Raw genomic sequence first — 26,273 nt, forward strand, 5'->3', positions numbered from 1 at the left:
AATCGCCATCAGGAGGTTTCAGGTGCGTTTCTGTGCCCCGGGAAGAGGTCAGCCCTCCTACACCAGCAGCGGCTGGGGGGGGGGGGGGGGGGGTGGGTGTCCGTGCTGCCCCTGCCTCACAGGGACCCACTCCGCTTCCGCCGCCCCGGCAGAGGCTGGTGTGCTGCTCATCACACCCTCGCTGCCCACGGGGAGCCTCGTGCCGCTGCTGGCGGGAGGGTCGGTCACAGCACTATGCCCACAAACCGGGGACGATTCCCAACACGCTATGCGACCCTCAAAAAGAGCAGGGCCTGGGGCTCCCAGAAGGGCATTTGCCAGCAGTACGGTCACCACTCCCCCCTGGCCTGACAGCCCGCGCTTGGATTTCATCATTTGTTACAAAATGAGAATTTTCCATATAGTGTTGAACAGGCTGAGCGCAGCTTCCTGATAACAGCATCTGCTCTATAGGACTTGCTGCCTTTAACCTGCCAGCCACGAGGATTTGCCACCCAGCAGGCAGAATGGCTACAATAGCCAGTGGTCCCCAGGCAGCAGACTATATCAGTTCAGCGTGGCCACCTCTGCACTGGGCAGGCGACAGTGACGCAGTGCAAATACATTGCAGAAGAACTCAGGCAGAGATGTGGGGCATGGACATGAGGTCTGGAAGACTACAACCTTATGACTCTGCTTCCCCACAGTATCAGGAGATACTGGCATCTGCAGCTAGAAGTATACCTTCGTAAATAAAAGTATTCTGTAAATTACTGCTCTGTATTTCCCTATTCAGCAGCATCAAAAAAGTCTTAGCTGAGAGGTTTTTTTATAACGGGGGCCTTACAAACCAGCCTACCTGAGAAAAGACAGGCAAAGGAATGCTTCTAACAGCCTCCCATTTACCTCTGCAAGCACCTCATAACATTTGTAATCTTTTATCTGACATTAAACATTGCATCTTTTTTTTTTTAAATAAACGATTTAAAAAGTCTGAAGAATTTTCTAAATATGACTTGCCCCAGCCAGATCTGAGTGAACATGCAGGTCGCATGGTGCTCAGTAACGTTCATTATTTGGTTTAGGATTACCAGGGTGGAACTGACCTCAAGAGGTATCTAATCCAGCCTCCTGCTCAAAGCAGTCTGTTCAGTATGCTCTGTTCCTACAGATATGCATAGCAGTGAATTTGTTTAATATCATTAGCAGAAAACAGGCACAAGGGAGCAACACACATGAACTGAAATGGGTGGTACCAGCACTGAAATTAATTACCGTAACAACATGATTTCCAAATCACGGAAAACATTGCAAGATTTTCTCAGCCTTGGACGCAAGTGTAAGCTCTAGCGTTCAGATCAGGAGGCACCAAGCTTTCTCTCTATCTGGTGATGGTAAGCAGTCTGACCTGCACTGAGCATCACTGAAGTCCACAGCCATCTTCATCCTCTGACGGAGATTCACATAAAAATCCTTGAAGCACTGGGCAGGCAACTTGCTCCTGCTGTGAAATACAGAGGCAAGCACAGATCCTGCTGAAATTCCAAGGAGCTAAAGCAGCGGTTTCCCTCTTCAGCCAGAGCACACCCCTGGCTCCTGCAGCCAAGGGACCGGCACTGCTCCTGCGGAGGGCTGGGGGCTGCCGCCCCAGCACTCGCGCTCCCGCTCCCCTCTGGGCTGGGGTTGCTCAGTGCTAGTCTGCTCCCCCAAAGGTGTCCCTTCACTCGCTAATGAGCATATGCATCAATTGGCAATCAGATGCTGACCATTCACCACCAGCCCTCGGTGAACACCCCCTACCACGGGGTTTCTTAAGCATCTCTCGTCCTGCATCCAAACTTCTTACAAAGAGGGCTGAAATCTGTTGTCAGTACACCCCATATAGGCTAAGGGATTGGGACACAGTAGAAATAAAGCCATTGGTATCATGGTGAAAACCGGTAGACTTATGCATATAGCAAGCAGCTAAAGAAAGCCAGATTTCATATGAATTTATCTCGTGGTTGGACTGTTAACTGGTGTCTGTTAAGATGCAAACATCCTCCTTGTTTGGAGCACATTTAATATCTCCTGTGGGGACTCACGAGCATCTAATCAGATTTGAAATTAGGTGCGAAGTCATGTTGCATCATCTCCTTTCACGAAGGGGCTAACAGGGTTTCCTTCTCTTGTGCTCAGCCTCCTGTTTTCATAAAAGTCACAGGATATTTAAAATTCTGGATACTCTTACTCTCTGCTGAACTGGATTCACAAGTTACGAGGGCGCACAGAGACAGAGAACTACACATACACACATTCACATATGCTGCAAGTTCCTAAGACTCCATTTTTTCTAGGAAACCAAGCTAAGAAGGTCTCCTTCTGCTGGCCGCCGTCTCGCCTCATGCGCAAGGCAGGGCCCGCCGTGCATTCCTGGAGGCTGAAGTCAGTGGGAGTGGAGGACGCCCAGCACCTCCAGGAGCGGCAGGCAGGCTCCCTGATGAAAGCCAGCTTACTTAGCACCCACCTTAGCCCTAGAGACTCTTACCTGGGCAGGTAAGAGTCCTAAGTAAGCATAAAAATCTTGAAGTCACAAAGAAACAAAAACCAGGAAAAAGCGCTTCAAAGAGGGAAATTCCCAAGGGTTGAGTTTTACCTACGAGGCAAACCTCCCTCCGCTCCTCCTGAGAGCAACAGCGCAGCCTGAAACTGGAGTTCAGGAGAACACGTGTGTGCCGGGTAGAGAACAGAACAGCAACAACAGCCACGACATGAAGACGGCACTGCCCGGCGAGCACCTCCAGGAACACACAGTGGTTCCAGCTATAAACAGGAGCCATGGAAGGGCAACGGACAGTACTTGGATAAACATCACATCACATCAGAGGCAAGTGCATAAGGAACACTGATCTATACCATGGCTGAGCTACAGCTCCCAGATGCTTGCAGACATGCAAACCGGTCTGCCAGCGCGAAGTAACTCTGCCACGAGGACTCCGACTCTACTGTGCCCTTCCACTACGCTCTTCTTCACAGGACTCACAAGCAGCCTGTATCCCGCTCTCCAGACCTCCTTCCATGAGGAGCACTGCTCTGCAAGCAGGACCTGTTGGAGAACCAGCCCCCAAATCACTGTACAATCAAACAAAGAAGCAACAAATAGCTGAACCAATTGCTCCCTAAGAGTAAAGCAGAGATACATTTGCAGCAATCTGCTAAATACTTACCCCCTCCATGCTCACCCTCCTGTACCACAACCATCCCCTCCATACCTGGAGCTTTCTGAGCAGCAGTATTTAGAACCTAGTTGGCTTCACCAGCTGAGCTACGGGCCCTGCTCTGGGCTGCAGCACTTGCTGTCAGCCAGAAGCACCTGGGAACACTAAAAGGTGATGCATTGTTGCAAGTAATGTTGTTATTAGCATCTGTGTTTAATTAGGTAACTGAAGCCTGATATTTTCTGTGGTTAGACCTCTGTGAAGAACAGCTGAGAAGTGCTCAAAGCAATTTTCAAAGGCCTGTTAGGTGGTGCTCAGGCCTATTGCTACTTGGAAACCCTTATTTCTTCTTGTCTTAAAGAATGAAAATTGCATCCCTGCAGGTTCAGCCCTTATTGGGCAAATCCCAGTGAAGCAGGATTTAGTGCCTGGTGTTCTGTGGTTCTTCACTGCACTGTAGGGAAGAAAGGATGAACATGCCAGAAAACAGAGAGAGAGAAAGCCACAGCAGGACCATGGAGCAGAGGCTGGCAGCAGCAACCTCTTCAGCCCAGCCTGGCTTTGGTGCCGGGGCACTGTCTGCTGGAGGGGCCACGGTCTCATGGGCAGCTCCAGGTCCAAACTGGGGTTAGCTGAGCAGGGGCAGCCCCATGCCCTTCCCTCCCCAGGAGGAAAATCCAGCACCAGGCCATGCAGCAGCCTGATGCATGGCTCGTCTCCTCCTGTTGAAGCCCGTCACCCACGCAGACGGCATTCGGGGTGTCTGCCCTCAGGAGGGTTGGCAGCGTCACCCCGTCACCTGCCAGCAGCACCCACTCAGGACCCGATGCCCAAGCTCAGACCTCGCGGGTGCTAACTCAGAGGTGTCAAAGCCTGTCCTGGATCTGGCCCAAAATCTCGCAAGCCCAGTGTCAGCTTTAATCACCTCCACTCCCCTCTTGGGCTGCCACCGCAGCCCTCGGTGCAGAGATCAGGCAGCAGCAGGAGGAGGAGGAGGAGGAGGAGGAGGAGGAGGAGGTGGTCCGGGTGACCTCCCTGGGCGCAGGGAGGACGGTGTCTGCCCGCTCGCTGCTGCTTTGCCCGGGGCCACTGCCAGCTACTTCTAATGACACTTCAACAAACACATAACAATCTGTCTTAAGGAAAATCAGTGAATAAATTTCATTTAAAAATACTTCTCTATTTCTGGATAAGGCACCACTCTGCTCCAGCTACTTCAGAATCGGCTGAAGCCTTCACATTACCCAATAGCAAGACTGCACAAGGCTGTTACGGGCAAAATACAGCATTCAACTCTCCGTAAGATTAATAAACAGCTCTCTAAACCACTCTTCTTACATAAGTGTAGATGGCTTCTTAGTGTTTGGCTTTTATCTGCCAGCTGATGCATACCTCACGAAAGGCAAAAAGGTGAAAGAAAGACTTAACATCCAGCTGCCGGTGGCTTTGTCCCTGCTGTGTGCCCCTCCGGAGGCTGAGGAGCAGGGTGTTGGGAGCAGGGAGGTGGTGGCCGCTGGCTGCCTGCCCGACCGGGATGTAACGGAGGGGACCAGGCGTTGCTTTGAGAGATGGAAAATTTTAGGGAGGCTTTTGCTCTGCTGGCTGCAGGTCCCCGTGCTGTGCACATCCCTGCAGAGTCACGCTGGCCTAATTATGTCTTCAAGCAAATGCAATGTATTTACTAAATGTGCAGGCTTCTCTAAATTAGCATTAGCCCATGTGTACAAAACCCACCGCTGCAGCTGTGCGCAGCCGCTCACCGCGGCCGACGGCTCGCTGTCCGCAGGGGAGCTGAGTGGCAAAGTGAGTGACCCCGAGCGGGGGGGGCACCGCTCCCCGTCCTGGCCGTCGGGGTCCGGAGGCACAGGCAGGTCCTGCCATTCGTCCCCCTTCAGCGGCAACACTGGGCGTTGTGTTTGTGGGTGGGTAGGAGGACAAGCTGTTATCTTCAGATCTATAATTTGTAGCAGCTTGTAAGTGGCACCCCCTCTCCCTGCCCTCCAGGAGCTATAAACAGCCTGAAAGGTCCCTCTTCCCCAGAGGAGGAGGTGTGTGGCATCCACTCGCGAGATGCAGAGTAGCAGAGGCTTTTTATAACCCCCCGGGAAGCGCTGCCATGCCCATGCCCTCTCCCAGCACACGCGCTCCCCATCTGCAGCAGTGCTGTCACGTTCATTTAACCGCAGCCCGGTGCCCCTGCGGCACTCGCCGGGGGGCACAGGGTCCCCGACGCCCACAGGGTCGGCCACCCCGGCACTGGTTGTGTGGTGGGATGAAGGACAGGGCAAGGAGGACGGCTCCAGAGCACACCAGGTGAGGGGTAATGGAGAGAAGCTGCTCTCACTTGCTCACGCTATTCCCCGTTGTTATTTCAAGCGGAGAGCCCAGAGGGACCCAGAAACGAGAGCCGCCCCACCACCGCTGCCAAAGGGCACTTCTCGGGAGCCCATCGCCAGACCCACCTGGGACGTCGGTCCTGCCGGAGAGCCATCTCGCACAGCCTGTGTGCGGGCAGCCAGCCTGGAGGACACGGCGTCCTGGAGGGTGCGATACTCCCTAGAAAGAGCGGAGACACAGGTGCTGTAACATCTCCGTAGTTCAAGCCAGAAGACTGAAGGTCGCAGAGCTCCATGAGAGTCGTCCTTCTGGTGGGCCAAAGAAAACCTGTTTGGTGTGACAGAGCAGATGCTTAAAAATGATATTGGCTGCATGGACCAACTGTTTGTTTGCTTTGCAACAGCAGGGTTTTCACAAGCAGTTTTCCCATGTTTCATTGCCCCTCAATATAGAAACTGTACAGTATGTGTGAAATGAGTGGAGTTTTCCATTTCTCGTAACAATGCCTTAATCTTCTCGTAACTCTGCCCAGGCAGCCATAGGAAGAGCGAGGAAATTAGTTTTCATATTGTAAGGATCCATCCCAGTATGTCAGGCCATGACTGAGGCAGAGCTGATGGCAGAGGTTATTTGATGTAGGCTCCCTTCCCCACTCTGCCGCTGATTGCTTTTATGACCTTGAAGAGTCACCCCACCTCTGTTTTTCCCCCTCTTTAAATGGGAGTAATTATATCCAACTTCATGGAGCTCTTTGTGATCTAAAGGTATTAAATGCAAACCTTGTTTATAAGTTGGTGTCTCATAACCACCAGAACTGGCAATAGCCAACAATGTTAAAATATGTGAAATTCAAAGCTGGTAAAAAGCAATACTTTTTTCACCAGTGTCTTTACGCGTTGGAAACTCACAGCCCCAAGCTGGTGGTCAAAGCAGGAGGAGGAGCTGTGCACACTCAGGTAAACACAGAAATCTGTCCGATTTTCTCTCAGATAAACCAAGCACAGAGAAGTTTGGAGCGAGGCGGTGGAAGAGATGAGGCTCTCACAAGGCACTTGCCATGACAGCCTGGAGAAAACAAACCTCATGCTTCTCACCACAGCACACCTCGCCAAGCCTCAGGAGTCAGCAGCAAGAAACTTGGCCATAAAACCCCCGTGCTCTCAGGAGCGACAGGGTTCGTTTCCGATCATGTGTTGTGTGCTGATAACAGCAAGCCTTCTCCTCGGAGGAGTGCGTGGATGAGTTCCTGCAAGGCTGGGCACACTCAGCCTGTCCCCAGCGTTGACATTGTCCGGGTGGACAGAAGCGCTCGCTGGACAGCTTGGCTCCTACAGGACAATGGGGACAAAGTGTATTTGCCGTTTGGTTTGGGATCCATTTGAGCTCTTTTCTGAGTCAACTTTGAAGATGGGGGAAGCCAAAGGATGCAGCTCCCTGGGGAGACGCGTGTGTGCAGCCACTCTGTGCCAAAGCAAGGATGGGCACATCAGAGTAGAGTTACTATTTCTGCTCTAAATGTTGTTTCCTTGTTTCCAGCTTCATGATAAACCACTCTGAAAGACTCTAGCCATACATATTTCAGCAGTTTCTTCCCTTCGGAACAAGGCATCCCTCCACTGGTAAGCCGAAGAAGGCTCCTGCAGACAAGTGGGACCGGGGCGGCAGCCGGCGACGCGTGGCTGTGCCCGGGCAGGGGAGTTCTGCAGTGACAGTGCTGCCTGCTGCCTGAGGAGCAGAGTCCTCCAGACCCGGCACCCCACTGCATCCAGCCTGGAGTTAATTACAACATCGGCATCAAACAGAGACTTTTTAAATGAAAGGGAAGGACTAGCAGCTTTCTAGCTCTGCCTTTATTTTTTAACCCCAATTACGAGACGCATTGCAAGGGAGAGGCGGTGGCAGATAATAAAGTTCAATGGGATGGTCTGAGTGTTAAGTGGAGAACCAGGAAAGCCTCACATCCCAATCTGAAATTGGACATTGATATGCTGTGTGGCCTCATCTCCTGGTTTTCTCCATGTAAAGTGGGGGTGATGCTTAGCCCAAGGGGCGTTCCACAGATGAATTAGCATTTGGAAAGTGCTTTGAAGATTTAAGGTGTTATATAAATGCTAAGTGTTAGCATCATCAGCTTTTATATTGCAGCAGAACCCAGAGACTGCAATCAAGATCAGAGCTTTGCTGTACCAGGCAATTTAGAAACTCCTGGCTGGAAAAAGCCCCTGTCCCTACCTTGGCAATCCATAGCCTGCATGCCCCAGGCAGGCACCGGGTGGGCTGGGATCGCTGTCAGCTTTGAGGGGAAAGGTTGCCCAGAGCTTTAGCACCTGGTGGCATTCTCAGGAGATGAACAGCACGGCGTGCTTCCCATGGCCACACGTTTCACTGAAGAGGGGTAAGACCAAGCCCAGAGAGTAACCACTGCCTTGGACCAGCCACCTTGCAGGCACGGTGCTCTCTGGACCCCCCGGGTCCCCCCAGACCCCTCGAGTGTGCTCAGCACCACTGGATCCCCCAGCCTGGGCCCTTCCTTGGGTGCCCCACGAGGCAGCCGAGCTGTCGGGCTGCAGCCACCGATTTCCCTTGGGAATTCACCGGGAACTGTGCACTGCAAAATGCAGGCGCTTCTCCCCAGCAGAGTTGCAGTCCCGCCTGTTGTTTTGATAGCACAACTAAAGCCGACTGGCCCTTAAAGTTTAGGAAAAACTGAAGAAGTACTCACAAAACAGATTTGATCGAAGATTAGCATTAAGTGGTGTGCACAAAACCAGCTGGTCAGCTTCATTTCCACCACTTGCCCACTGCAAGATATTTCATAATTCTGTTCCCTTTCTAATCAGGTGAAAATACAATATGAGTGTTAATCACAGAGCACAAATTGGGAAGAATATGTAAAAAAGAAAAACAACCTTCAAAACCTTTGTTTTCAATATAGTTTATGTCACGCATTGCATTTAAAAATGCCAGTAGATTAGATGATGTTTGCAACATCATTCATTAAAAAGTGTGCACTCAGTCAGCCAAGCACAAATCAGCATACGACAGACTACAAAGAAATACCAAAGTAAAAGGAAACTTGAGATGAAACAGAGTGAGGTCATTGGGTTCTTGCATTATCCTGAAGATGTTTGTCAACATTTTAATTCAGCCAAATGGCCACCATTTAAAAAAAACAAACCAAAAGAACCCCAAAAAAAACCCCACCAACTTTGTTTTGACAAAATCATGATCTGCAGGGAAGAACTTTTGAAAAAACATGTTCACCATTTCCACTCCGTACTTCTGAACAAGACCTCCTGAGAAAAGGGAAGGGATGTATGTGCAGTCTGAGGCATTATCTGTGAGAGAACCAAGTACAAATAGTTCCTTCAGATTTACAGTCTTCTCCTCTAATATTTGTACTATTTGTAGGTTGTAAACACACGACTGAGATATGGTGGGGGTTGTAAGGAAAAATACCTCAGGTCTTCGCTACATCTACTGCTCTGGTTAGGCAACGCATCAGTATGTGCGAGCAAGGCAGACCTCGAGATAGGAATTCAGCTGATAAAGTGAATGCAAATTACAGATACCATGAAATGCGCCCTGGACTTCCAGCGCCACATCCAGTGCCTCGCTGGGGGAGAAGGTGTCCGTGTCAAACCCCATGCTGCTGTTGTTGGGCTTGGGTCGCGCTGCAGCACGTGGGCACGCTTCCTGCAGGGGAGCGGTGGCAGGAGCTGGACGTGCTCAGCACCCAGTTGGGGCCATCTCACCCCAGCACAGAACCCATTGCCCCACCAGCCCAGGAGCGGGAACAGCCAGGAGCTGCTGGAGCCCATGGTGATGGCACTGAAAGTCGCACCGGGACTCAGCCCTGGCCCTGGTAATGGACGCACACTTTTCAGTTTTTCCCTCTTCTCCCATGGAGCGGTTGCTGTTGAGGTGAGCATCCGTAGGAACAGCTGGAGCAGCTGGAGTGGTCGCTCCCTGTTTTGAGCGTCAGGTGCAGAAAGCCGAGGCCAGCCCAGGTCTGGCACACGCTGCCCGCCCCAGCAGCCGCCGCGCCAGCTCCCCGCGCGAAGGTTCCCCTTCGGCCCCTCCGGCACGCGGCGGACGCAGGGCGTCCCGTCTGCTCTGCGGGGCCGCGCGGCGGCCACAAGCCCGAACTTGAATCCCGACGTGGTGTGCGCTTCAGTCTCAACTGGCGTGCAGCGCCGGGGGAGCTGAACAGGTTGAGTGACTTCAGGCTGTGGGAGGAATAATCGTCTTGGGTTGCTTCAGAGAGCTGAGGCAGCCAAACCGGGCGAGGATGGCACTGCGGAGTGCCTCGCGTCTCTGCCAGGTACCTCCGGAGTGTTTGTGTTTGAAGGACTTCTTTTTATAGAACTGCTGTCAAAATGGGTAGAGAGCGAGCTTAATTGGGACCGATCTGAAAAACGAGGCGGCGTGTAGGTGTGCGAGGGATGTGTGCAGCGAGTGGCTGCTTTCAGCCGGAGCCGAGCGTAAACAGGTCCAGTCTCATGTTTATCGGGGACTCTTATCTCCTGAGCTGGTAAATTTTTTACTGTCATGTCAGTTATGATCCGCAGACCGGCGAGCATTAAAGACAACCTTGCGTACAGCGTGAGTAAGGCTGAGCGTGCCTGTCCTGCTGCAGCCAGCGCTGCCCCAGCTGGCGGCAGGCAGGGAGCCAGCTCGCCCCGTTCAAGCTACGGGATCTGTCTGCCCAGCGAGCAGGACCTGGGGCTCCTGCCTCTGGCGTCAGCCCCAACGCCGTCCCCTCACGCGTACTGAGTCACAAGTGACTCACTTCAAACTTGGACGTGAGCGCAAAGTATACATTTGCAAATTGGCTGGTGAGGCACTGCTTTGCAATGTAGGTGGGATGTATTACATACTCCAGCAGTCAAGTTCTGCTCTTTTTCCCTCCTCCCTCTCCCTCCGTGCAGGATAGCTGTCTGAGCCCAGGATTTTGGTGCCATTCTTGCGGGTGCAGGAAGGCATCTCAGCCTGCTCCGGTGGATGTGGCATGTGGATGGCTCCGGCCCCGCTCGTGACAGAGCTCTGCACTGAAGATGGATGATTTAGCTCTCCTTGACCTGTTGGAGTGTCCTGTGTGCTTTGAAAAGCTCGATGCCACAGCGAAGGTGCTACCTTGCCAGCACACTTTCTGCAAGCCCTGTCTGCAGAGGATCCTGAAATCCCAGAAGGAGCTCAGGTGCCCTGAGTGCAGGACCCTCGTCCTCTGCAGCATCGAGCAGCTGCCCTCCAACCTGCTCCTCATTCGCCTCCTGGATGGAGTCAGGTGTGGACAAAACGTTACCAGGTTTGGCTCGATCCAGAGGTCAGGGGTCCTGTCATCCCCTGCCTCCATCAGGAGAGTCCCCAGGGGGCTGCAACTTCATCAGCACCGGCTGGCGACAAATCCCCGGATCCACATGGAAGGGGTAAGGAGGGTCCTCATTCTTTACTCTGTCCGTCAGCGTAGAAAGCTTCCTGCTTGTGTGCAAAGAGCTATGAAACTTTCCTGTTAGAAGTATTGCAGAAATGTTTGAAGTAAGAGAGATCGTTTTGTTTGCAAATCTGGCTGCTATTTCCTTGTGATATTTGACTATTCCGAGTTCATCACAACAGTAGTTGCATTGACTCTCAGGCTGAGACAAAAACAGCTTGCCCTTCTCCTTACAAAAACTTCACAGGAGCTGTTTTCCCTAGGAGTTTTCAGGTGCTTCCTGACTTTTGGGGGGCATTTCAGGCGCTTTGACTTTCAGGCAATATACTGATTTTTGACTGATAGCAATTAAATCAGTAATTGCAAAGCTGTAACTGTTAGAGGTGGAGAAGGGTATTTCCTGTCGCTGCACCTCAGTTTCCCCGGCCACTGAAAAGGAAAGACAGCACTTAATGATGCTTATGTCCCTGCCAAAATACTTTGAGGTTCACTAATGAAAAATATTAAACTCGACTGACTTACTAACTTTATCTAGGGATGATTTACTAGGCTAATTTTAAAATTCTAAGTTGTTTCTGTCATTCTCTTTAATAGTACAAAAGCTTTTCTTAAATAATGAGGACATGATATTAGACCTGCTAAAGGAGCTGGGCTCAGATTGAATTTGGGGTAGAGACTGACTTGTGGCTTCACCTTTCCTGTGTTACATTCCTGGATTTCCACTTCTCCCACCTGCACTATTCTTCTGTACAATGTCTCTACAAACCTCTTCATGACATTCAACAGCTTGACTCAAACAGCTGTTAAATCTCAGGGCATTTTTGAGAATCGCAGAGCCATAAGCTTCCAGGCAGACATCAGACAGGGTTTCTCACCTGCGTGCTATAGAGGTACATACGTGCATATTGCTGTGGAGCTGTAGAGGACCCCCTATGTCCTGTGGGTACAAGCTGGTGTCCGTATCCCAGGGAATCTCTGTGGCGTCGGTAAGTCATCTTGGATGGATCACACACCAAAACCAGACATCTCTCAGGAGCTACTCTCTCAGAGTTTTCCCACTGGAAAGTGTGGCAGCATGGCCCTGAGACATATGAACTGGGTCCCTCTCCCGGGAGCCCTGCCTGGCCCGCAGCTTATCAGGCAGGCAGACGTGCACGGAGGCAGTGCCTGGGCCAGGTGGGCAATGCAAGAAAGCCAGCCTGGAATAGGCCATCTCCTTCTCCCACATGCATCTCTGCGGCCAGAAATTATGCTTTAGCTTAGATGGAACGTAGCTCAGTCCCCAAAAGTGCTGAGCGATGCTGTTCTGGCGGTGCTGGGAGAGTAAGGGCGGGTGGGCAACGCGGTCTCCCGTCTGCAGCACTCGTTAGGCGAGCGGTGGCCAGGTGGGAGAGCAGAGCGGGGTGGGGGCGAGCACAGTCCTCAGGCTGCGGACGGCTCCACCGCAGCGACCCGTGGGGCTCGGCAGCCTCCGCCGCGGGTCACCCTGCTCCATCTGCGGGGCTGCCAGCTCCTGCGAGCAGCGGAGCCACGGCCAGCGAGGCCCCTCACTCGGAACCAGCTCTCCAGGGGAGCTGCGGGGACTCACCGGTGCCATTCGTGTGAGGTACGAACCATCAGAGAGCGACGGTTTTCAGCCACTGTCACTATAGGCAGAATTTCAGCTGAAAATGAGAAGGTTCGTAGTTTCTCCAACTGGATTCCCATAGCCCCAGATAAAAAAGCACAAATACACTCGTCTGTTTTTCTTCTCTCTCACCCGTTTCACATTTCTTTTACTAGTTCTCAGGACAGGCAGAAACTTGTTGTTGATATTATATAGTAGCAACATCCACCAGTTTGCAGCTCCCCTAAGTGTTTTAAGACCAGACTCCTGGGAATTGGCAGACCTAGTCAGCACTGGATGAGAGGGCTGTGGCTGCGGACCGGCTCCCTGCAGTGCTGGGACGCAGCACTGAGATAGCCCTCTGACTTCCTATGCCTCTTGATGAAGGGATGTAAAAACACGTTACACTGAAATGCTCTTAGACTTAATTAGTTAATTAATTATAAAACACTTCGGAATCCTCGGCTGCAAGGTGAAGAATGAAGCATATTAGTCACGTTTTGGGTTTGGTGGTTTTAAATACATACAGATGGGACCACACGTTACTTCAGCTGCTCCAGTGGGACATTAACACATGCAGACTCTCCCCTGAACTGGCACCTGGTAATAGCAGCGCTTCACCTGGCAGTACCAAGGACTCATCTGGAAGTGCCTGTGCGGTGCAGAGAGACAAGGCAGTAATAAGGATGACTTGTCATCTCCTACACCATGGAGTGCTTGAGTTTCAGGGTATTCAGCCAAAGTAATCTGGGTGAGCAGAGGCCTCCAAACGATTTGAACCACAGAGCAGATGCTTTTTGTCAAGCATCACTGTGAGAACAGCGATTGTGCAATCCTGCTCCACCACTGTTAATCCCACCACAGTTGCTTTCCTGGGTACTCATAAATGCAGTTTTCATTTGCAACTGCAGTGGAAGGTCGTGTGCTTCCAAAGACTGCCCCAATCTGCATAGTCTGCTAATTACCGCTAATACTATACACCACTTCATGCTACAAAGCAAATGAAATTAATGTGCACATTGCTGCACTGCAGCCACATACGCCATCAAAAGCAGGATACAGGACATGTTTTGTTTTTATCAAAGAAGCTGTTCTATAAATAAACTTCCTTTACTCCATGGTGCTGAGAAAAATCACAAATTTGACCAAAGTTTCTCTTCTCAGCAGAGATGGTTTCTTTGCCAGCTTTTTGCTGTTCATCCTCATGAGCATCCATGAAGACAAAAAAGTAAAATAAATCCCCTCATCACCAAGCAAGCCAAGAACTTGTATCACTCCAAGAGGGAAGCGTGAGCAGGCCCCAGCAGAGCTGCTGAATTAGCAGTAATGCAATACTCAGTTTGCAGTCAGGAATTTCAGAGAGCCAGCCCTTAAAAAACAGGGAATATTCTAGTTACAGCCCATCCCAAACTCTTTCTTGCTCGCATTTAAATCACTTTGAATCCATTTCCTACATGCTAACACGCGGTAGGCACATTCTGGGTTTGAGCACACGGGCACGTACGTGCGTATCCGTACCCAGACTGTGCCTCTGGAGGGACCAGACGGGCCCTGAGCAGCCGCCGTGGGAGCAGCCACTCGGGCAGTGCTGCGCCGAGGCCACTGGCACTGCCCGGTAGCTGCTCCCAGGACGTCTGGCCAGGTTTTAAGATCTTTAACATCTATGCAGAGAGGACAAGACTTTGGATTTTCAGGATCTCCACATAATAAACTGTCTGGAATTTAAGAATAAAAGGATTTGCTAGGAGGTGAATGCGTAAATAATCTATGCTGAAGCCTTTGAACTCTTAGGAACCGCCCCTGGCATGTGCCAGATGTGGTTACGTCTTGTGCTGAAGCATCCTTCGTATCTGGCTTCAGCCCCAACGTAAGCTAAACACAGCTTTGCCGCTGGTGAGAGAACAGAAAGATCCTGTGTGCTGAGGTATACACAAAACTCCCGTACTTCTCTGATGAGTAGCAGACCTAAACTATACCCTACACAGGGTAAAAATCCATCCAGGCCACTAAACAGCTACTTGGATGATGAACTTTGTCATGCAACAAATACAGGGCAGTGAGCCAGAGGAGGAAAATTCTGAGTATGACAGCTTGCCTTTGGAAAACACAGACCACACAAATTTAACTGTGACTTTGGCTATTTTCTCTTTGCATGAACTGAGTGCTGTAACAGCCCCCTCCAGCATTTCATGGGAGATAGACAGATAACACCTCTATTGGGATAAAAATACACTGCACTCCAACGTCGCCACCTTCACACGGACGTCTATATATAGTACCTGTGTCTTGGTATTTTCTTCTCCTCCAGAAACATCTCCAACTCCTTTCTGAATTTGACAGACAGGACTTGGATTGCTGCATCTTTTTGAAACCTTATTCAAAGCAACCTTTATGTCTGCACCCAGCGGAGGCAAACACGTTTCCTGGCCCACTCACTGTGCAAACCACCCTCCCCACCCCTCCAAAAAAAACCCCAACAGTTCCTGTGCAGGCACAGTAATGACCTCATCATGCGTGTCATATCACCTTGGGCTGGACAAATGCTAAACAAACGTTACAAACCCGGGCAGTCTGCACAGGCACATTGGCTCTGCCTTAGGAGGTGGCAGCGGCTGCTTTTCCGCCGGAGAGGGGGAGCATCTTCTCACCCAGCAGCTGCTGTGGGTGGTGGCTGTTTGTGCCACAGGGTCCCTCGGCTGGAAATGGAGCCACTTTATTTGGCTAAAAATTCTGTGTGGCCTTATGGCCTTCTGGGAGAAAGGGCTTGCCCCAATTCTCCTCCCCAGCCACTTCCCATCAGGGTTTGTCTCATTCTAGAAAAACACTGGGTGTGACCCAAGGAACTGTTTCCGCAGAGCTGGCTTGCACTTTGTACAGGATACCATCGCATGCCTTTTTTCTCCTTTGCATATAGTTTTAGCACTTTTATCTACTGCAAAGAGAGAGTGAAGTCACCTCAATATAGATTGCCTGACAATACACACCCTGAAAGCTGTGTGTGCAACAACAACAGATTCAAGCGCACAGAAGTAGGAATTTTTGCAGTAGCTCTAAGCTCACCAGGAGACTGAGCCATTCATTCGTTTCTGTTGGAGAGGGGCATAAGTCAGAACCACAACCTCAGAGGCAGGGGCTGAGGGTTATGTCAGGTTCCCTACGGAAAGCTTAAAATGAAAATACCATTTTGATGGGGTGAAGGATGAAACACCCGGTTGGACTGTAAATGTGAGGTGGCACTGGTGTACTCAGGTCAGGACAGGATGGAGTGACGGGTGGCTTTGCAGAGGGCTGGGGCAGGTGCATGATTGACTTACGTTCAAGTCTGGTTTTGTTGCTGGCAGACTTTCCTCTCCACTTTCGACGGGTGAGCAAGGCTCCTTGCTAGGGAACCCTGCAAACGGCTCAAAGGGCATGGCAGTTCCTGGCTGACCTGTTACAGGAGCCTGGAAAACACACAGCGACACTTATCTTTCTTTTGCCGCAGAGGGGCCCCCAGCTGTCTGCCTGCAGGCTGCACCGATGCTGGCTCCTGTCACCTGCGACTCCCCCAGCCGTGCACCACTGCCCAGTGTGCCCCTGCAAACCACGCTGCTGAGCACCGGCAGCTCTGCTGTGGCTCGAGATGGGGCATGGGGCTGCTCCTGGGCGACACTGCAGGGCGGGGGAAAGCCAAAGGACCTCCACGGTCAACATCAGGAGCCAGTTTCCCTGGTTTTACAAAATTAGGTACCAAGCTACAAACACATAAAAGTGTTTTAATTTGTTACCAAGGCAATGAGTCAGGCTCAGATGGCAAGTCAGGAATAGAACAGCAGCGTTTCTCAGCGTGTGTGCTCACCTAAGTATCGTGGTCAGCGAGGAGGCTGAAAGTCTGAGAGTCCTCTTCTTCTCGCAGAGTTTCCCCACTGGTAGCTGGCCACCGTCCCCAGGTCCACTGAGGTGGTCATTGGCCTGAGTTTGTAATTTTCCCCTCCAGAGGGAAGGCAGAGGAGAAGGCACATTTGCGTGCAGCTCTGCTGACACGCCAGGGCTGGAGCTAAAAAGCAACCTGAGAGAGGTATGGCCAGACCTTGGTAGGGAGAAGACACATTCTCTGCTGCCATCTAAACCTTGTCATGCTCTCCTTTACTTCACCATAGGAAAATTGCGATGCTTGCGCTTAAATGCTGGACTTAGTTCTATTGTTATTAATTTTCAGGTGTTCAAATTTCATTTAGCATCAAGACCCCACTGTGCAAGGCACTAGGCACATGACTAAAGAACCATGACCTTTTTTTTTAAGCAAGCCCTTTTCCTAGGAGCTTGTAAGTAGATATTTGAGCTTGCCCTGATTTGGGGAACCTCCATTTTGTTTTGATGCTGGGAGGGGGAACACAGTTTAGGGTGCTGTTTTGAAAAGACAGACACGTGTCCTTTGGCAATCCGAACCCTTTAAGAGGGTTTCCTTTGGGCCACGAACAACTAACTGATGGGCCCAGAATTTCTCACTGGCTTTGCAGGGAGGAAAAAGCAAGCCTTGCCTGTCGGGAAACCATGTTGGCCTGTGTCTTGCCTAACTGGGCTACAGAGTTGGTCGGTTTCCCCTCGGAAATGGACATACAGAAAGGGGAGAGCGGCTCCTTTCTCCAGCCCTGGGTCTGGGCAAGATGAGGACGCCCAAGGCCAGCGTCCTCCCCGGTCTTGGCCTACAGCTGAGGCGAGGCCCAGCCGGTGGCCATCACTTCATGACAGTCATTAATTTACCATCGAAACGGCAGCTAAGCGGAGGCGGCAAGCTAATGGAGAGATGTACCTTCGCTAATTAAGCACTTCCCTGAAATAACATGAAAACTAAACCCTGGGCTGTTGGGCAATGGGAAGGCGCAGGGCCGTCCCTCGCCCCCCTCCCCGCCGCCAGCGCTCCCGGCCCCAGTGCCGGCGGGCAGTGGCGGGCACCGCTGCCCGGGCCTGGCAGCACTGGGTGGCGAGCGGCGTCGGCGCGCTCGCTTTCCCAGCGAAGGGAGGGCACTAAATCAGCAGGGAGAGGGCTCGGGAGCAGCAGGAGGAGGGAGCGGGACGCAGGTTTCCTCCCTGCACGGTAAACAGCCGCTTCTGAGAACCGCGGTGCTGAGGCAGAGCATCATGACCGGGCACGCTGAGGGCTGACACAGTTTGTTTTCCGTGCGGCTTAAAACCATGACACACAACTTAACCACTGCCCGAGATTGCTGACTGCAGCAGAGACAAAAACATCTGATAGCAGCAACCGTGAGGGGAAGAGGCGTGAAAAGGTTTCGTGCAGACACCGCAGCTCTGACACGCTGGTCCCCGGCGTCACCCTGCTGTCCCCTGCGCCAGCCGCTGCCAGCCGCCCCTCTTTCCTCTCCCAGAACAGCTTTTCAGACCCGTCCCTGCTCTGCCTGTGCCCACACAACTCCGTCTGCACCAAGGAGAGGGCGTCTACAAAGCAAAGCCATGCTGGGGTCCAGCTCCTGCTTTGCATGCGCCTTGGCACTCCTGCTGCCCATCTCGATCTCTCTTGTGGTTTCACACAGGAGAAGTAAAGCCTGATCCAGCACCGTCCTCCTCCAGAGCCATGGGGATGTTACCGGCACACAGCCAGGCGCTCCCCTCGGGGCTGGGCACCTGCGGCCGTGCCTCAGCCATCGCTGGTGCAGCATCCGCTCAGCCTCTCCCGGACAGAAGCTGCTCTGTATTTTCTTTAATCGTTTCCCCCATTTCTCCATTTCGCCTCTGCAGTACAAAGCCAGAATTTCAATAGGCAAAGTTCAGAAGTGACATAAGCCTCAATGCAGTGGCATAGCAAAGGGGTGTTAGTTAGCAGATGGTGTCAGTGCTCCAGTTCACAGCTGCCGTCTCTCCGCCAGCAGCCGCAGATGCGCAAACACAGCAGCACAGAAACCAGCCCCAGCAGTCTCAGCGACAGGCTCTAATACCTGCTTCTGCAGAGTCCTTTGGTTGCCTTTCATCTCTTCAGTCTGTAGATCACACCTACTTACACCTGCAACTTAAGACGATGTTCTCCATAGCCAGCTAAATCCGTACAATTTACATCTCCACTTTCCCCCTGCGGAGGCCTGCTGGCTCACGGTGCAGGGCGGCCGGCAGCTCTAGCCATGACCAGCTCTGGCCTTGTGTCCCAGTGAGCCCAAGAGGGAATCGGGCAGATCTGGTGAGCTCCAGTACCGATGGGAGCAGGAGGAGACTGACTTTGTTCTCCCTGGTGCACACAGTCTGCTTGTGCTTAGAAGATGGGAGCAATCCTCCTCAGGGGAGAAATAATGCAGAAACCACCCAACTGCCTGAATCCTCAGAATATAATTATATGAAGAGATTGAATTGACAAGTTCACTTTTGATGGTTTTGTTCTCTGTGAAAAGGCTGAAGTTATCTCCTCTGCCGAAAAGCAGAAAAACAGAATTGTAATGGCAATTAATTTACATTCAAATAGCTCTTTTCATCCAACTGGATCCTAAAGAGCGCTGTAACTGCGCTAGCTGAGCACACAAAGGAGATGATGTGGGGCTCATTCATCCCATCGAAATGCGGGCAGTCAGTGGCAGGATGCTGAAGGCGGCTTGCAGAAAGTTAGCAATCAAAAGGATGGCAGTTGTTATTGATTATCTCTCTTTATGAAAAGCCAGCACATCCTTTGGCGTCAGCACGTAGATAATAACCAGCTTTCCATTCACGGTGTGTAAATCACTGCTCATCAGGACCGTGGCCTCAGTTGCGCTCTCTGATCTGTCCTGGAGTCGCTGTCCGCCTCCCTGCAAGTCATTCACACTCACCCTGGTACTATCCCCACAGGTTAAGCAGGGGTAGTATTTCCACCACCACCCCACCCTTCGTCTACATGGTCTCTTTAGATTGCCCGTTCTCCAGGGCAGGAATCGCCGCTGCGTTTGTACAGTGCCCAGCATAGCAGCAGCCTCCAGTGACATGGACCATGCCTGAGAGAGGGGACTGCTGGCCGTCTCGCCCTTGCCACCCTCCCCACCTGCGCGGCGGGGTCGGGACACAAGCTTTCCATTTCCGACACACATCGAATATTCTGGATACTTCCATGTGTGCTGTGGAACAGCCTGTCCCTGTGCTGTGGGTGTCCCTGCACTGAAGATGCAGGCATCTCTGGGCAGAGATGGACAGGTCACCCTGGGCCACAGTCGAGAGCAAAGATACTCTAACATTTCTTCAGGCACCCTGGTACGCCTCTAGAGTGCTCACCTCTAGATCTTGGGCAATGAAATGTTCCCTCACCTATTGCATACCACCTCTTCACACTGTGCAGTTCTTCAAAGAAAAGTAGATAGGGTTGGTAGGAAGAGCTTCCTCCGTCCTCTGGTATTGACCCTTCCTTGCTCCACAGTGGCCGCGTTCTGGGTGGGAGCTTCTTTCGAGCACCTCGGTATAGTTTAATATTTAGGCTGTATTTGGACTGCTACTAGCCAGGTGTAGAGCTGGTGCAATGGAGTTTAGAGGCTTGCAGGATCCAATTCAACATGTTTCCCTGAAGAGCAAGTCCTGGCGAATCCTGGCTCCGGCACCCCTGACACGGCCCCATGCAGCACACCCGTGTGCCAGTCCCCTCCGACCGATGCCAGTCCTGCTCCAAACAGCTCCAAAATAAAAAGTAATCAAAAAATGCTTGCAAGCTGAACCCACAGTACCTAGTGGGAGAAAAACCAAACTGGAAGACATCCAGGGCTGCATTTCTCTTCTTCCTGGCACTATCCTAGAAACAAATTGTTCCTCCCAAGGAGGCTGTTATGCGTTACAGAAATCGTGTATCTATAGGAATATCGCTGCCTCTGCACAGCACGGGTATTTAGCTCTTCTGCACAAATAACACAGTGCCAGGGTGGGAGGGGAAGGCAGAGCTTGCGCAGAGCATGAGGCTGTGCCGCCTCCCACGAGGGCCCTGCGGACCGTGCACCAAGGATGACCATGTCTCCCCTCCGCGCCACCTCCATCCCCTCAGACTTTCCAGGTGACACAGCTGGGGCTGGCCTGGCTTGTCACAGCTCATTTGCAGTGCCCCGGGCCTGTTTCTGGTCAGCAGGCTTCCTCCAGGTTGGGACAGACCTGGCAGTGCCACCATCGCTCCAGCTCGGGGGGGCCGGGGCTCCCCAGACATCCCCCACCAGAGCCGGTTCTCCTGTGCAAGGTCCTAGGGAATGACTGCCTCCCTGCACGTGGGGAGACACCTGTGAAACCCAGAGCAGGATCAGACCCTCGGTATTTACTGCAAAGACATTCAGCCGGTGCAGGAGCAGACTGCATACTTGGGGTGGCTGATTGCCTTCGAGGGATGAGGTGCAGCAAAGAGCTACTCCGGGGCATTCCCTGCGCGGAGTTAGGAAAATCAGAGCTGGGAAACCACCTGGGTGCATGTCCAAACCCGTCTGAGGCCATTCCCAATCCATCTGCCAGCTGCCGCCTCAGCCCCACGGGTCTGCCTCCGCCGCCGGAGTCAGCAGGCGCCTGCTGAGATTTGGGGGGGCCAGAGCCAACGCTGCTGTCGGGCAGCAGTGCAGGACCAGGGGTGTCTGCAGCAGGCAGCGCTCCCGGGGCTCACTCCTGCCAAAGCAGCTCCTGCTGCCCTCCCTTTGGCACGCAGTAAATCAGAAGGAAGCTTCCCTGGACATCAGCAGCAATAAGCTGTTCCAAAGATTAATTTGTCACTCATCCCGTGTGTTCATCTACGCAGTTGTGGACGTTGGTGAAGTCAGATCATCTGGGAAACAGGAGGATCCCATCTGACGTCGTTAGCTGTGTCTCACTGCAGTCGTTTGTGGTGAGCCTTGCTTGGAAATGGGTGAAGGAGTAGATGAATTGCAGATGCAGGGACGTTTACAGCCTTGTCCTCATGCTCACCCCAGGGTATCGCAGGCAGCGGCTTGGTCTCCTCGTGCAGATATGGTGTCACCGCGGGGCCGTGCTGCTCCTCAGGGTGGTTTATAATGGAGGCACCTGGGACAAGGTTTATGGGTGTTCACAGCCTCCATCAGAAATCTCTCCTCTTCACTGCGCTCCCTGGCTTTGCTTTCTTCCTTTCTTGACAATTTTTAATGTCTCTCCCTCGTGACCCCCAACCCAGCCGGCCTCACACACTTCTTTTTCTTCTTTTTTTTTTTTTAATACCAGTGCTATGAGTGTGTGGTCTTACATTAATCCACTGCCAATAATGAGGAAGTTATAACTAGCTCATTTAAGATAATTATAGTGTGCATTTCTCCCAGCTATGAAGAGATGCTTTGAATTGCTTCCTCACACACACACGTACATATTTTTAATTTGCTTCTTTGTTTTGTATGGAGGGAGACTCAGAAGTATTGGATGGCTGCCCTAGCACAGCTGATGCCAAATGCCAAAAATAGTAAAAAAAAAAAAAAAAAAAAAATCTTTTCTCCCTTATCGGCCTCAAATCCACTAAGAATGGGGACAAGGCATCTGCCATGACCAGCCCTGCTGGCAGAGTAGCTGAGGAGAGGAAAGTATCTTGCCTAGAGACTGCACACCATACCGCACTGATGCGAGAGGGAGTTTCTAGTCCCACACACCGGAGTTTACCAGCTGCTTTTTCTCACCTGGGCTCTCCCAACAGCTCTGCAGGCAGTCCTGTGGCAAGGGGGGCACCTTGGGTCTCTAGCCACTCAAAAAGCCTGAAATACCTCCGGGGGGGCATGGTAATAGCAGGGTCATGTGTCACTCAGGCATGACAAGGAGAAGAAAATAAAGAGGGGGGGAAATCAGAAAAAATGAGGCAGGGTTGAAAAAAGTTACAACCACCCAGAAAACAGAGAGAGAAATGCTTCTCTGGGAGAGGCAAGGCTCTCTGCAGCAGTCAAAGGCACGGCAGGCAGAAAAAAAGTGTTTCCTCAGCACTGAAACTCCCATGGGTTTGGGTTCACGAGCACTGACTGCCCTTGGCCTGAAGATCATGGCAAAATATCCCATTGGTCTCTGTCTGCCTGATAGCCTAAGAAGTATCAGTGGGCAATTTGATGTACTATGGCGTTCCCTCCTTCTACTCAGCTTCCCACTGATTTTAGAGGCTTTCACATAGCAGAACATTGAAAGACTCTCATCTCTCTCTTGTATTTATTTAATTTAGCATTACTACTGTAGCTGCAGTATTGCATGGCATCAGGGGAAAAAAGCCTTTTCCGTTCACCAGTGATGTTTCTTCTTTGTACTTGCTGCCTCTCTGCTACTGGGCAGCAAATTTTCTACACAAATTTTCAACAACCTTTAGCTGAGTTTTTCACAGAGCTTCTCATCGTGTTTCCCCAACTGAATTTGAAGACAGATGCTGAACCCCGCAGCTAGGGACCGTGGCAATATTTGGCTGAACATTTTGCTGCCACTACCACCCCACTAAAATAAAATGCTGCCTTGGATTAACAAAAAGCAACTGGACATGCTAACAGGAGGAAAATCCATCAAAACAAACCAGGTCCCTTCTCGCCCCGTGCCCAGGACTGCATCCTCGCCTGGGAAAGCCTCTCCCTCTGCCCTTGGCCCAGAGCAAGCTACCTCCAGGCACACCTTGTCTCTATCGCCAGGTTTAATTAGCACCCCAGTTTCTGCCATTGCAATTAACCTACTTTAAATAAAGCAAAACAGATGCCTTGCAGAGGATCTTATACATCCAAGAGAGGAAAGAAACCAGCCAAAGCCTGAGAAAGAAATCAGATTTGAGATACACCCGCAGCTGCCTGTATTTTAGCACCAGGAGGAACGATAAGCGATGAGATCAGCTGCCCATAGAGGGTTTCTGCTGGCTTCCCCCAGCCTCAGCAGGGTGGTTTGCTGCGCAGTGGTTTAGCTGCTTTTCTTTGTCTTTCCTACATCTTATGAATACATTAAAAAACAGTGACCCTGATGTACATCTTTCTGAAAACTTCAGCTTGAAGATTTATTTTGTGAAAGGCCTTCAAAGCAGGAAAGCGGCCTGTACAGTAAAAACCACATTGGTTGCTCCGTGTGGGTAGATAAAGGCTTGGTTTATGTCCTAAATAAAGTAGGGAAATCAATAGGATATTTTTGGCGGAGTATCTGAAGAGACAAACAAAATTTTAAAACAAAGACAGACTTTGGAAAAAACTGAATTGAGCCTTAAAAAATTACTTGAATTGAATGATTTTTTTTTTTGATGAAGGTATTGAAAAACTTAATTTCAAGTTAATTTCAGTTGGCTGCAAAAGAAAATGCTTTGTATTGCTATGGCTTTTTTCAATCCTTCTCCTTTTGTTTAAATTACATAGATTTTTGCTGTTAACAGAGTATTAAAATATTAGAAAAAATATTTTGGCAGTTACAGAAACATATGATTTTGAAAACATCAGTCATCAAGTGCTGAAACAGTCCAGCGTGATTACAGTTTTTCCTTATTATACAACAGAAACAGGTATACAGTCCAACGTCTCTTCATACCACCCATCCCTTTGAAGCATTTAATTCTGAAGCGGTTTTAACTGAGGCTTGTGGAAAACAAGAACTGCTTTCCTTGCCCTGTCCCTCCGCAGGGCAGGCGGGAGGCGTGGGGGTCCTGTGCTCCATGCTGACCCCATAGCCTGCACCCAGGCTGGAAGCTCCCAGCTTCTCCCACTCCCCAGCCCGAGTACGGGGAGCCACAGAGCCGTTCCCTGAAGTACAGGGAACTTTAGCAGTGAATAAGTGGTACAGATCAAAGGACAACCAACATTATAATAAATCCTTGACAAAACATCCATGAAGGAATACACCAATGTTACCTTTTGAGTGTTCAAAATTGCTAGCAAGCCCCAAAAGACCAAAATTCTGAATAGTTTTAGGTGCTAAAGAAGCACGTAAGCATTAATATTAACTATTATTCATTCAGATCCACAAAACTTTTGCAACAAATTTCAACAAGTGAATACAAGTGCTCTGCTCTCTGAAGTGAGGGGTGAGATTATGTCAATGGTCACTGCAAGCTCCAGGAAACAGCAATGGGAAAGAAAACCAGGCTTAGAGGGAAACTTGAAAACAGAATGGGCTGTGAGATTTGAAAGGGCATGGAAGTGGGAGGAAAGCATTAAAGAGGAGGTGAAGAAATGAAGGCTGTGACCATGGTTAGAGGAAGAAACAGCCCATCCATCCGAGCACGGAGGGGTGAGTTTCAGCCAGCCCTAATGGCACAAACACACCTATCCTACCTAGTTTTCAGTTATTTATTCTGGCCTGCCCTCCTGTCTCATCCTTTTTCTTCCTGAGGAAAGAGTATTTCAGACTCTCAGCACCCCATTGCTTGTTCACTTTTCCCAGTTAGTAATAGGAGCACATTTCATTTCAGAGTTTCTCTTATTTTTAATATATTTCCATAACTCGTTCTTGATGCCTTTTATGTTTTGCTTTATTTTGCTGGGCAACCATTCTCTCATCATCCCTGTACGTTTGTGCACCTCCTTTACAAGCAGTTTTCGCAGCTTGCACGAGTCCTGTTTGTTTTCTGGTTGCTCCTGAGGCAATCAAAGGTGTCTTTCTGTGCTCCTTGTCCTCATTTAACACCAGAGTCTGTCACCGAGTCCTTCGGAAGAACTAGCCCTCCCAGAATCCTCTGTTCCCACAGTCTGTTTTTCTGCATGAGGAAGTGCATACGTCCAGGCATGCGTTTGCAGTGCAAGTTTCTGTGGTCCTGGCACTGACACGGTCCCTAGTTCCCACACGAGCTCAAAAGACTGAGGGAGAGCAAAGCTGGCCTGAGTCTCACTTTCATAATTTTCTTTTTTTTCCAGCAATGTACTTTCAGTGTTACTAAGCCAAGTGCATGTGTTTGCTCTTAGCACAAATTAACAGACAAAATGAGTTAATTAGAAGTAAACATTAAACTAATTGCTTCCTGTTTCATATGCTTTGAAGTAAACACAGTACATAAAATTTTTCTTTTCTTGGTCATTTTTCCTACCAAGCATCAGTGTTTGGCAGTGCTGGAAGATGTTTTCTTCCCAAAACCTAACGCATATTGATGGAAAATTTGATGTATTCCACACTTCAGGAAACTAAGGTTGAGTTTCTCTCTTCCACCTTCCTGACCTGCCAAAAATGGCTGATGGGGGGTGAACTCTGCAGAAATCCTGCCTGAGTCCTGGGCACTGACACAGGTGGATTTGGGGAAATGGGTTTATCTCCTTCCACAGAGAAAGGCAGGAAAGGCCTGAATGGCTCACTGGTACAAAAGTACCATCTCCCAAGAGGTTGGCAGGGGTTTGGTGACAATGACTTAGAAAAACTGCAATGCAGGATCCTACGCACAAGGCCACAGCACTTGGCAGCCGACAGACAAAAATCCACATTTTGTCCACGGGAGATGCAGAGCCAGCAGCCCTAAATCCCATTGCCCCACCAGCACGCTTCCCTTTGCACCTCCACAGCTGAGCTCTCTTGGGATGGGACCCTGCTCCCCATGGTGGTCCCCACATCTTGGCCGGCAGACCAGAGCTGAAGACATGCTGGGTTTGAAGCACTCAGCCACGGATGGAGTTCCTCTGCCATCTGCAAAGGTTTTTTCTTGCAGTTCCCACACATGACATGACAAATCCTAAAAAGCGTAGAAGGACAATCTAGATCTGCAAAGACTGGCACTGAAGCAGCTGAAAAGCCTCTTGCCCCTGGCTATCCCAAACTTTAAACTGATCAAGGCTCTAGAGCTGGGGACAATCCTGGCTTCCCCTTTTCTCAAGACGTATCTCATGCA

The 26,273-nt window shown here is 50.8% G+C and overlaps 1 protein-coding gene across 1 annotated transcript in view; it reads left to right on the top strand.

The window, feature by feature from the left end:
• Nucleotides 1-10,438: 10,438 nt before the first annotated feature.
• SH3RF2 (SH3 domain containing ring finger 2) overlaps nt 10,439-26,273 on the top strand; it is a 41,401-nt gene continuing 25,566 nt past the window's right edge. The window contains exon 1 of the mRNA XM_049830043.1: nt 10,439-10,942. Coding sequence (XP_049686000.1) covers nt 10,571-10,942 — 372 coding nt within the window. The 5' untranslated portion in view covers nt 10,439-10,570. The remainder of the gene's footprint in view (nt 10,943-26,273) is intronic.

The sequence above is a fragment of the Accipiter gentilis genome, chromosome 26, assembly GCF_929443795.1.
Source record: "Accipiter gentilis chromosome 26, bAccGen1.1, whole genome shotgun sequence".
In the NCBI taxonomy this organism is placed as follows: domain Eukaryota; kingdom Metazoa; phylum Chordata; class Aves; order Accipitriformes; family Accipitridae; genus Astur; species Astur gentilis.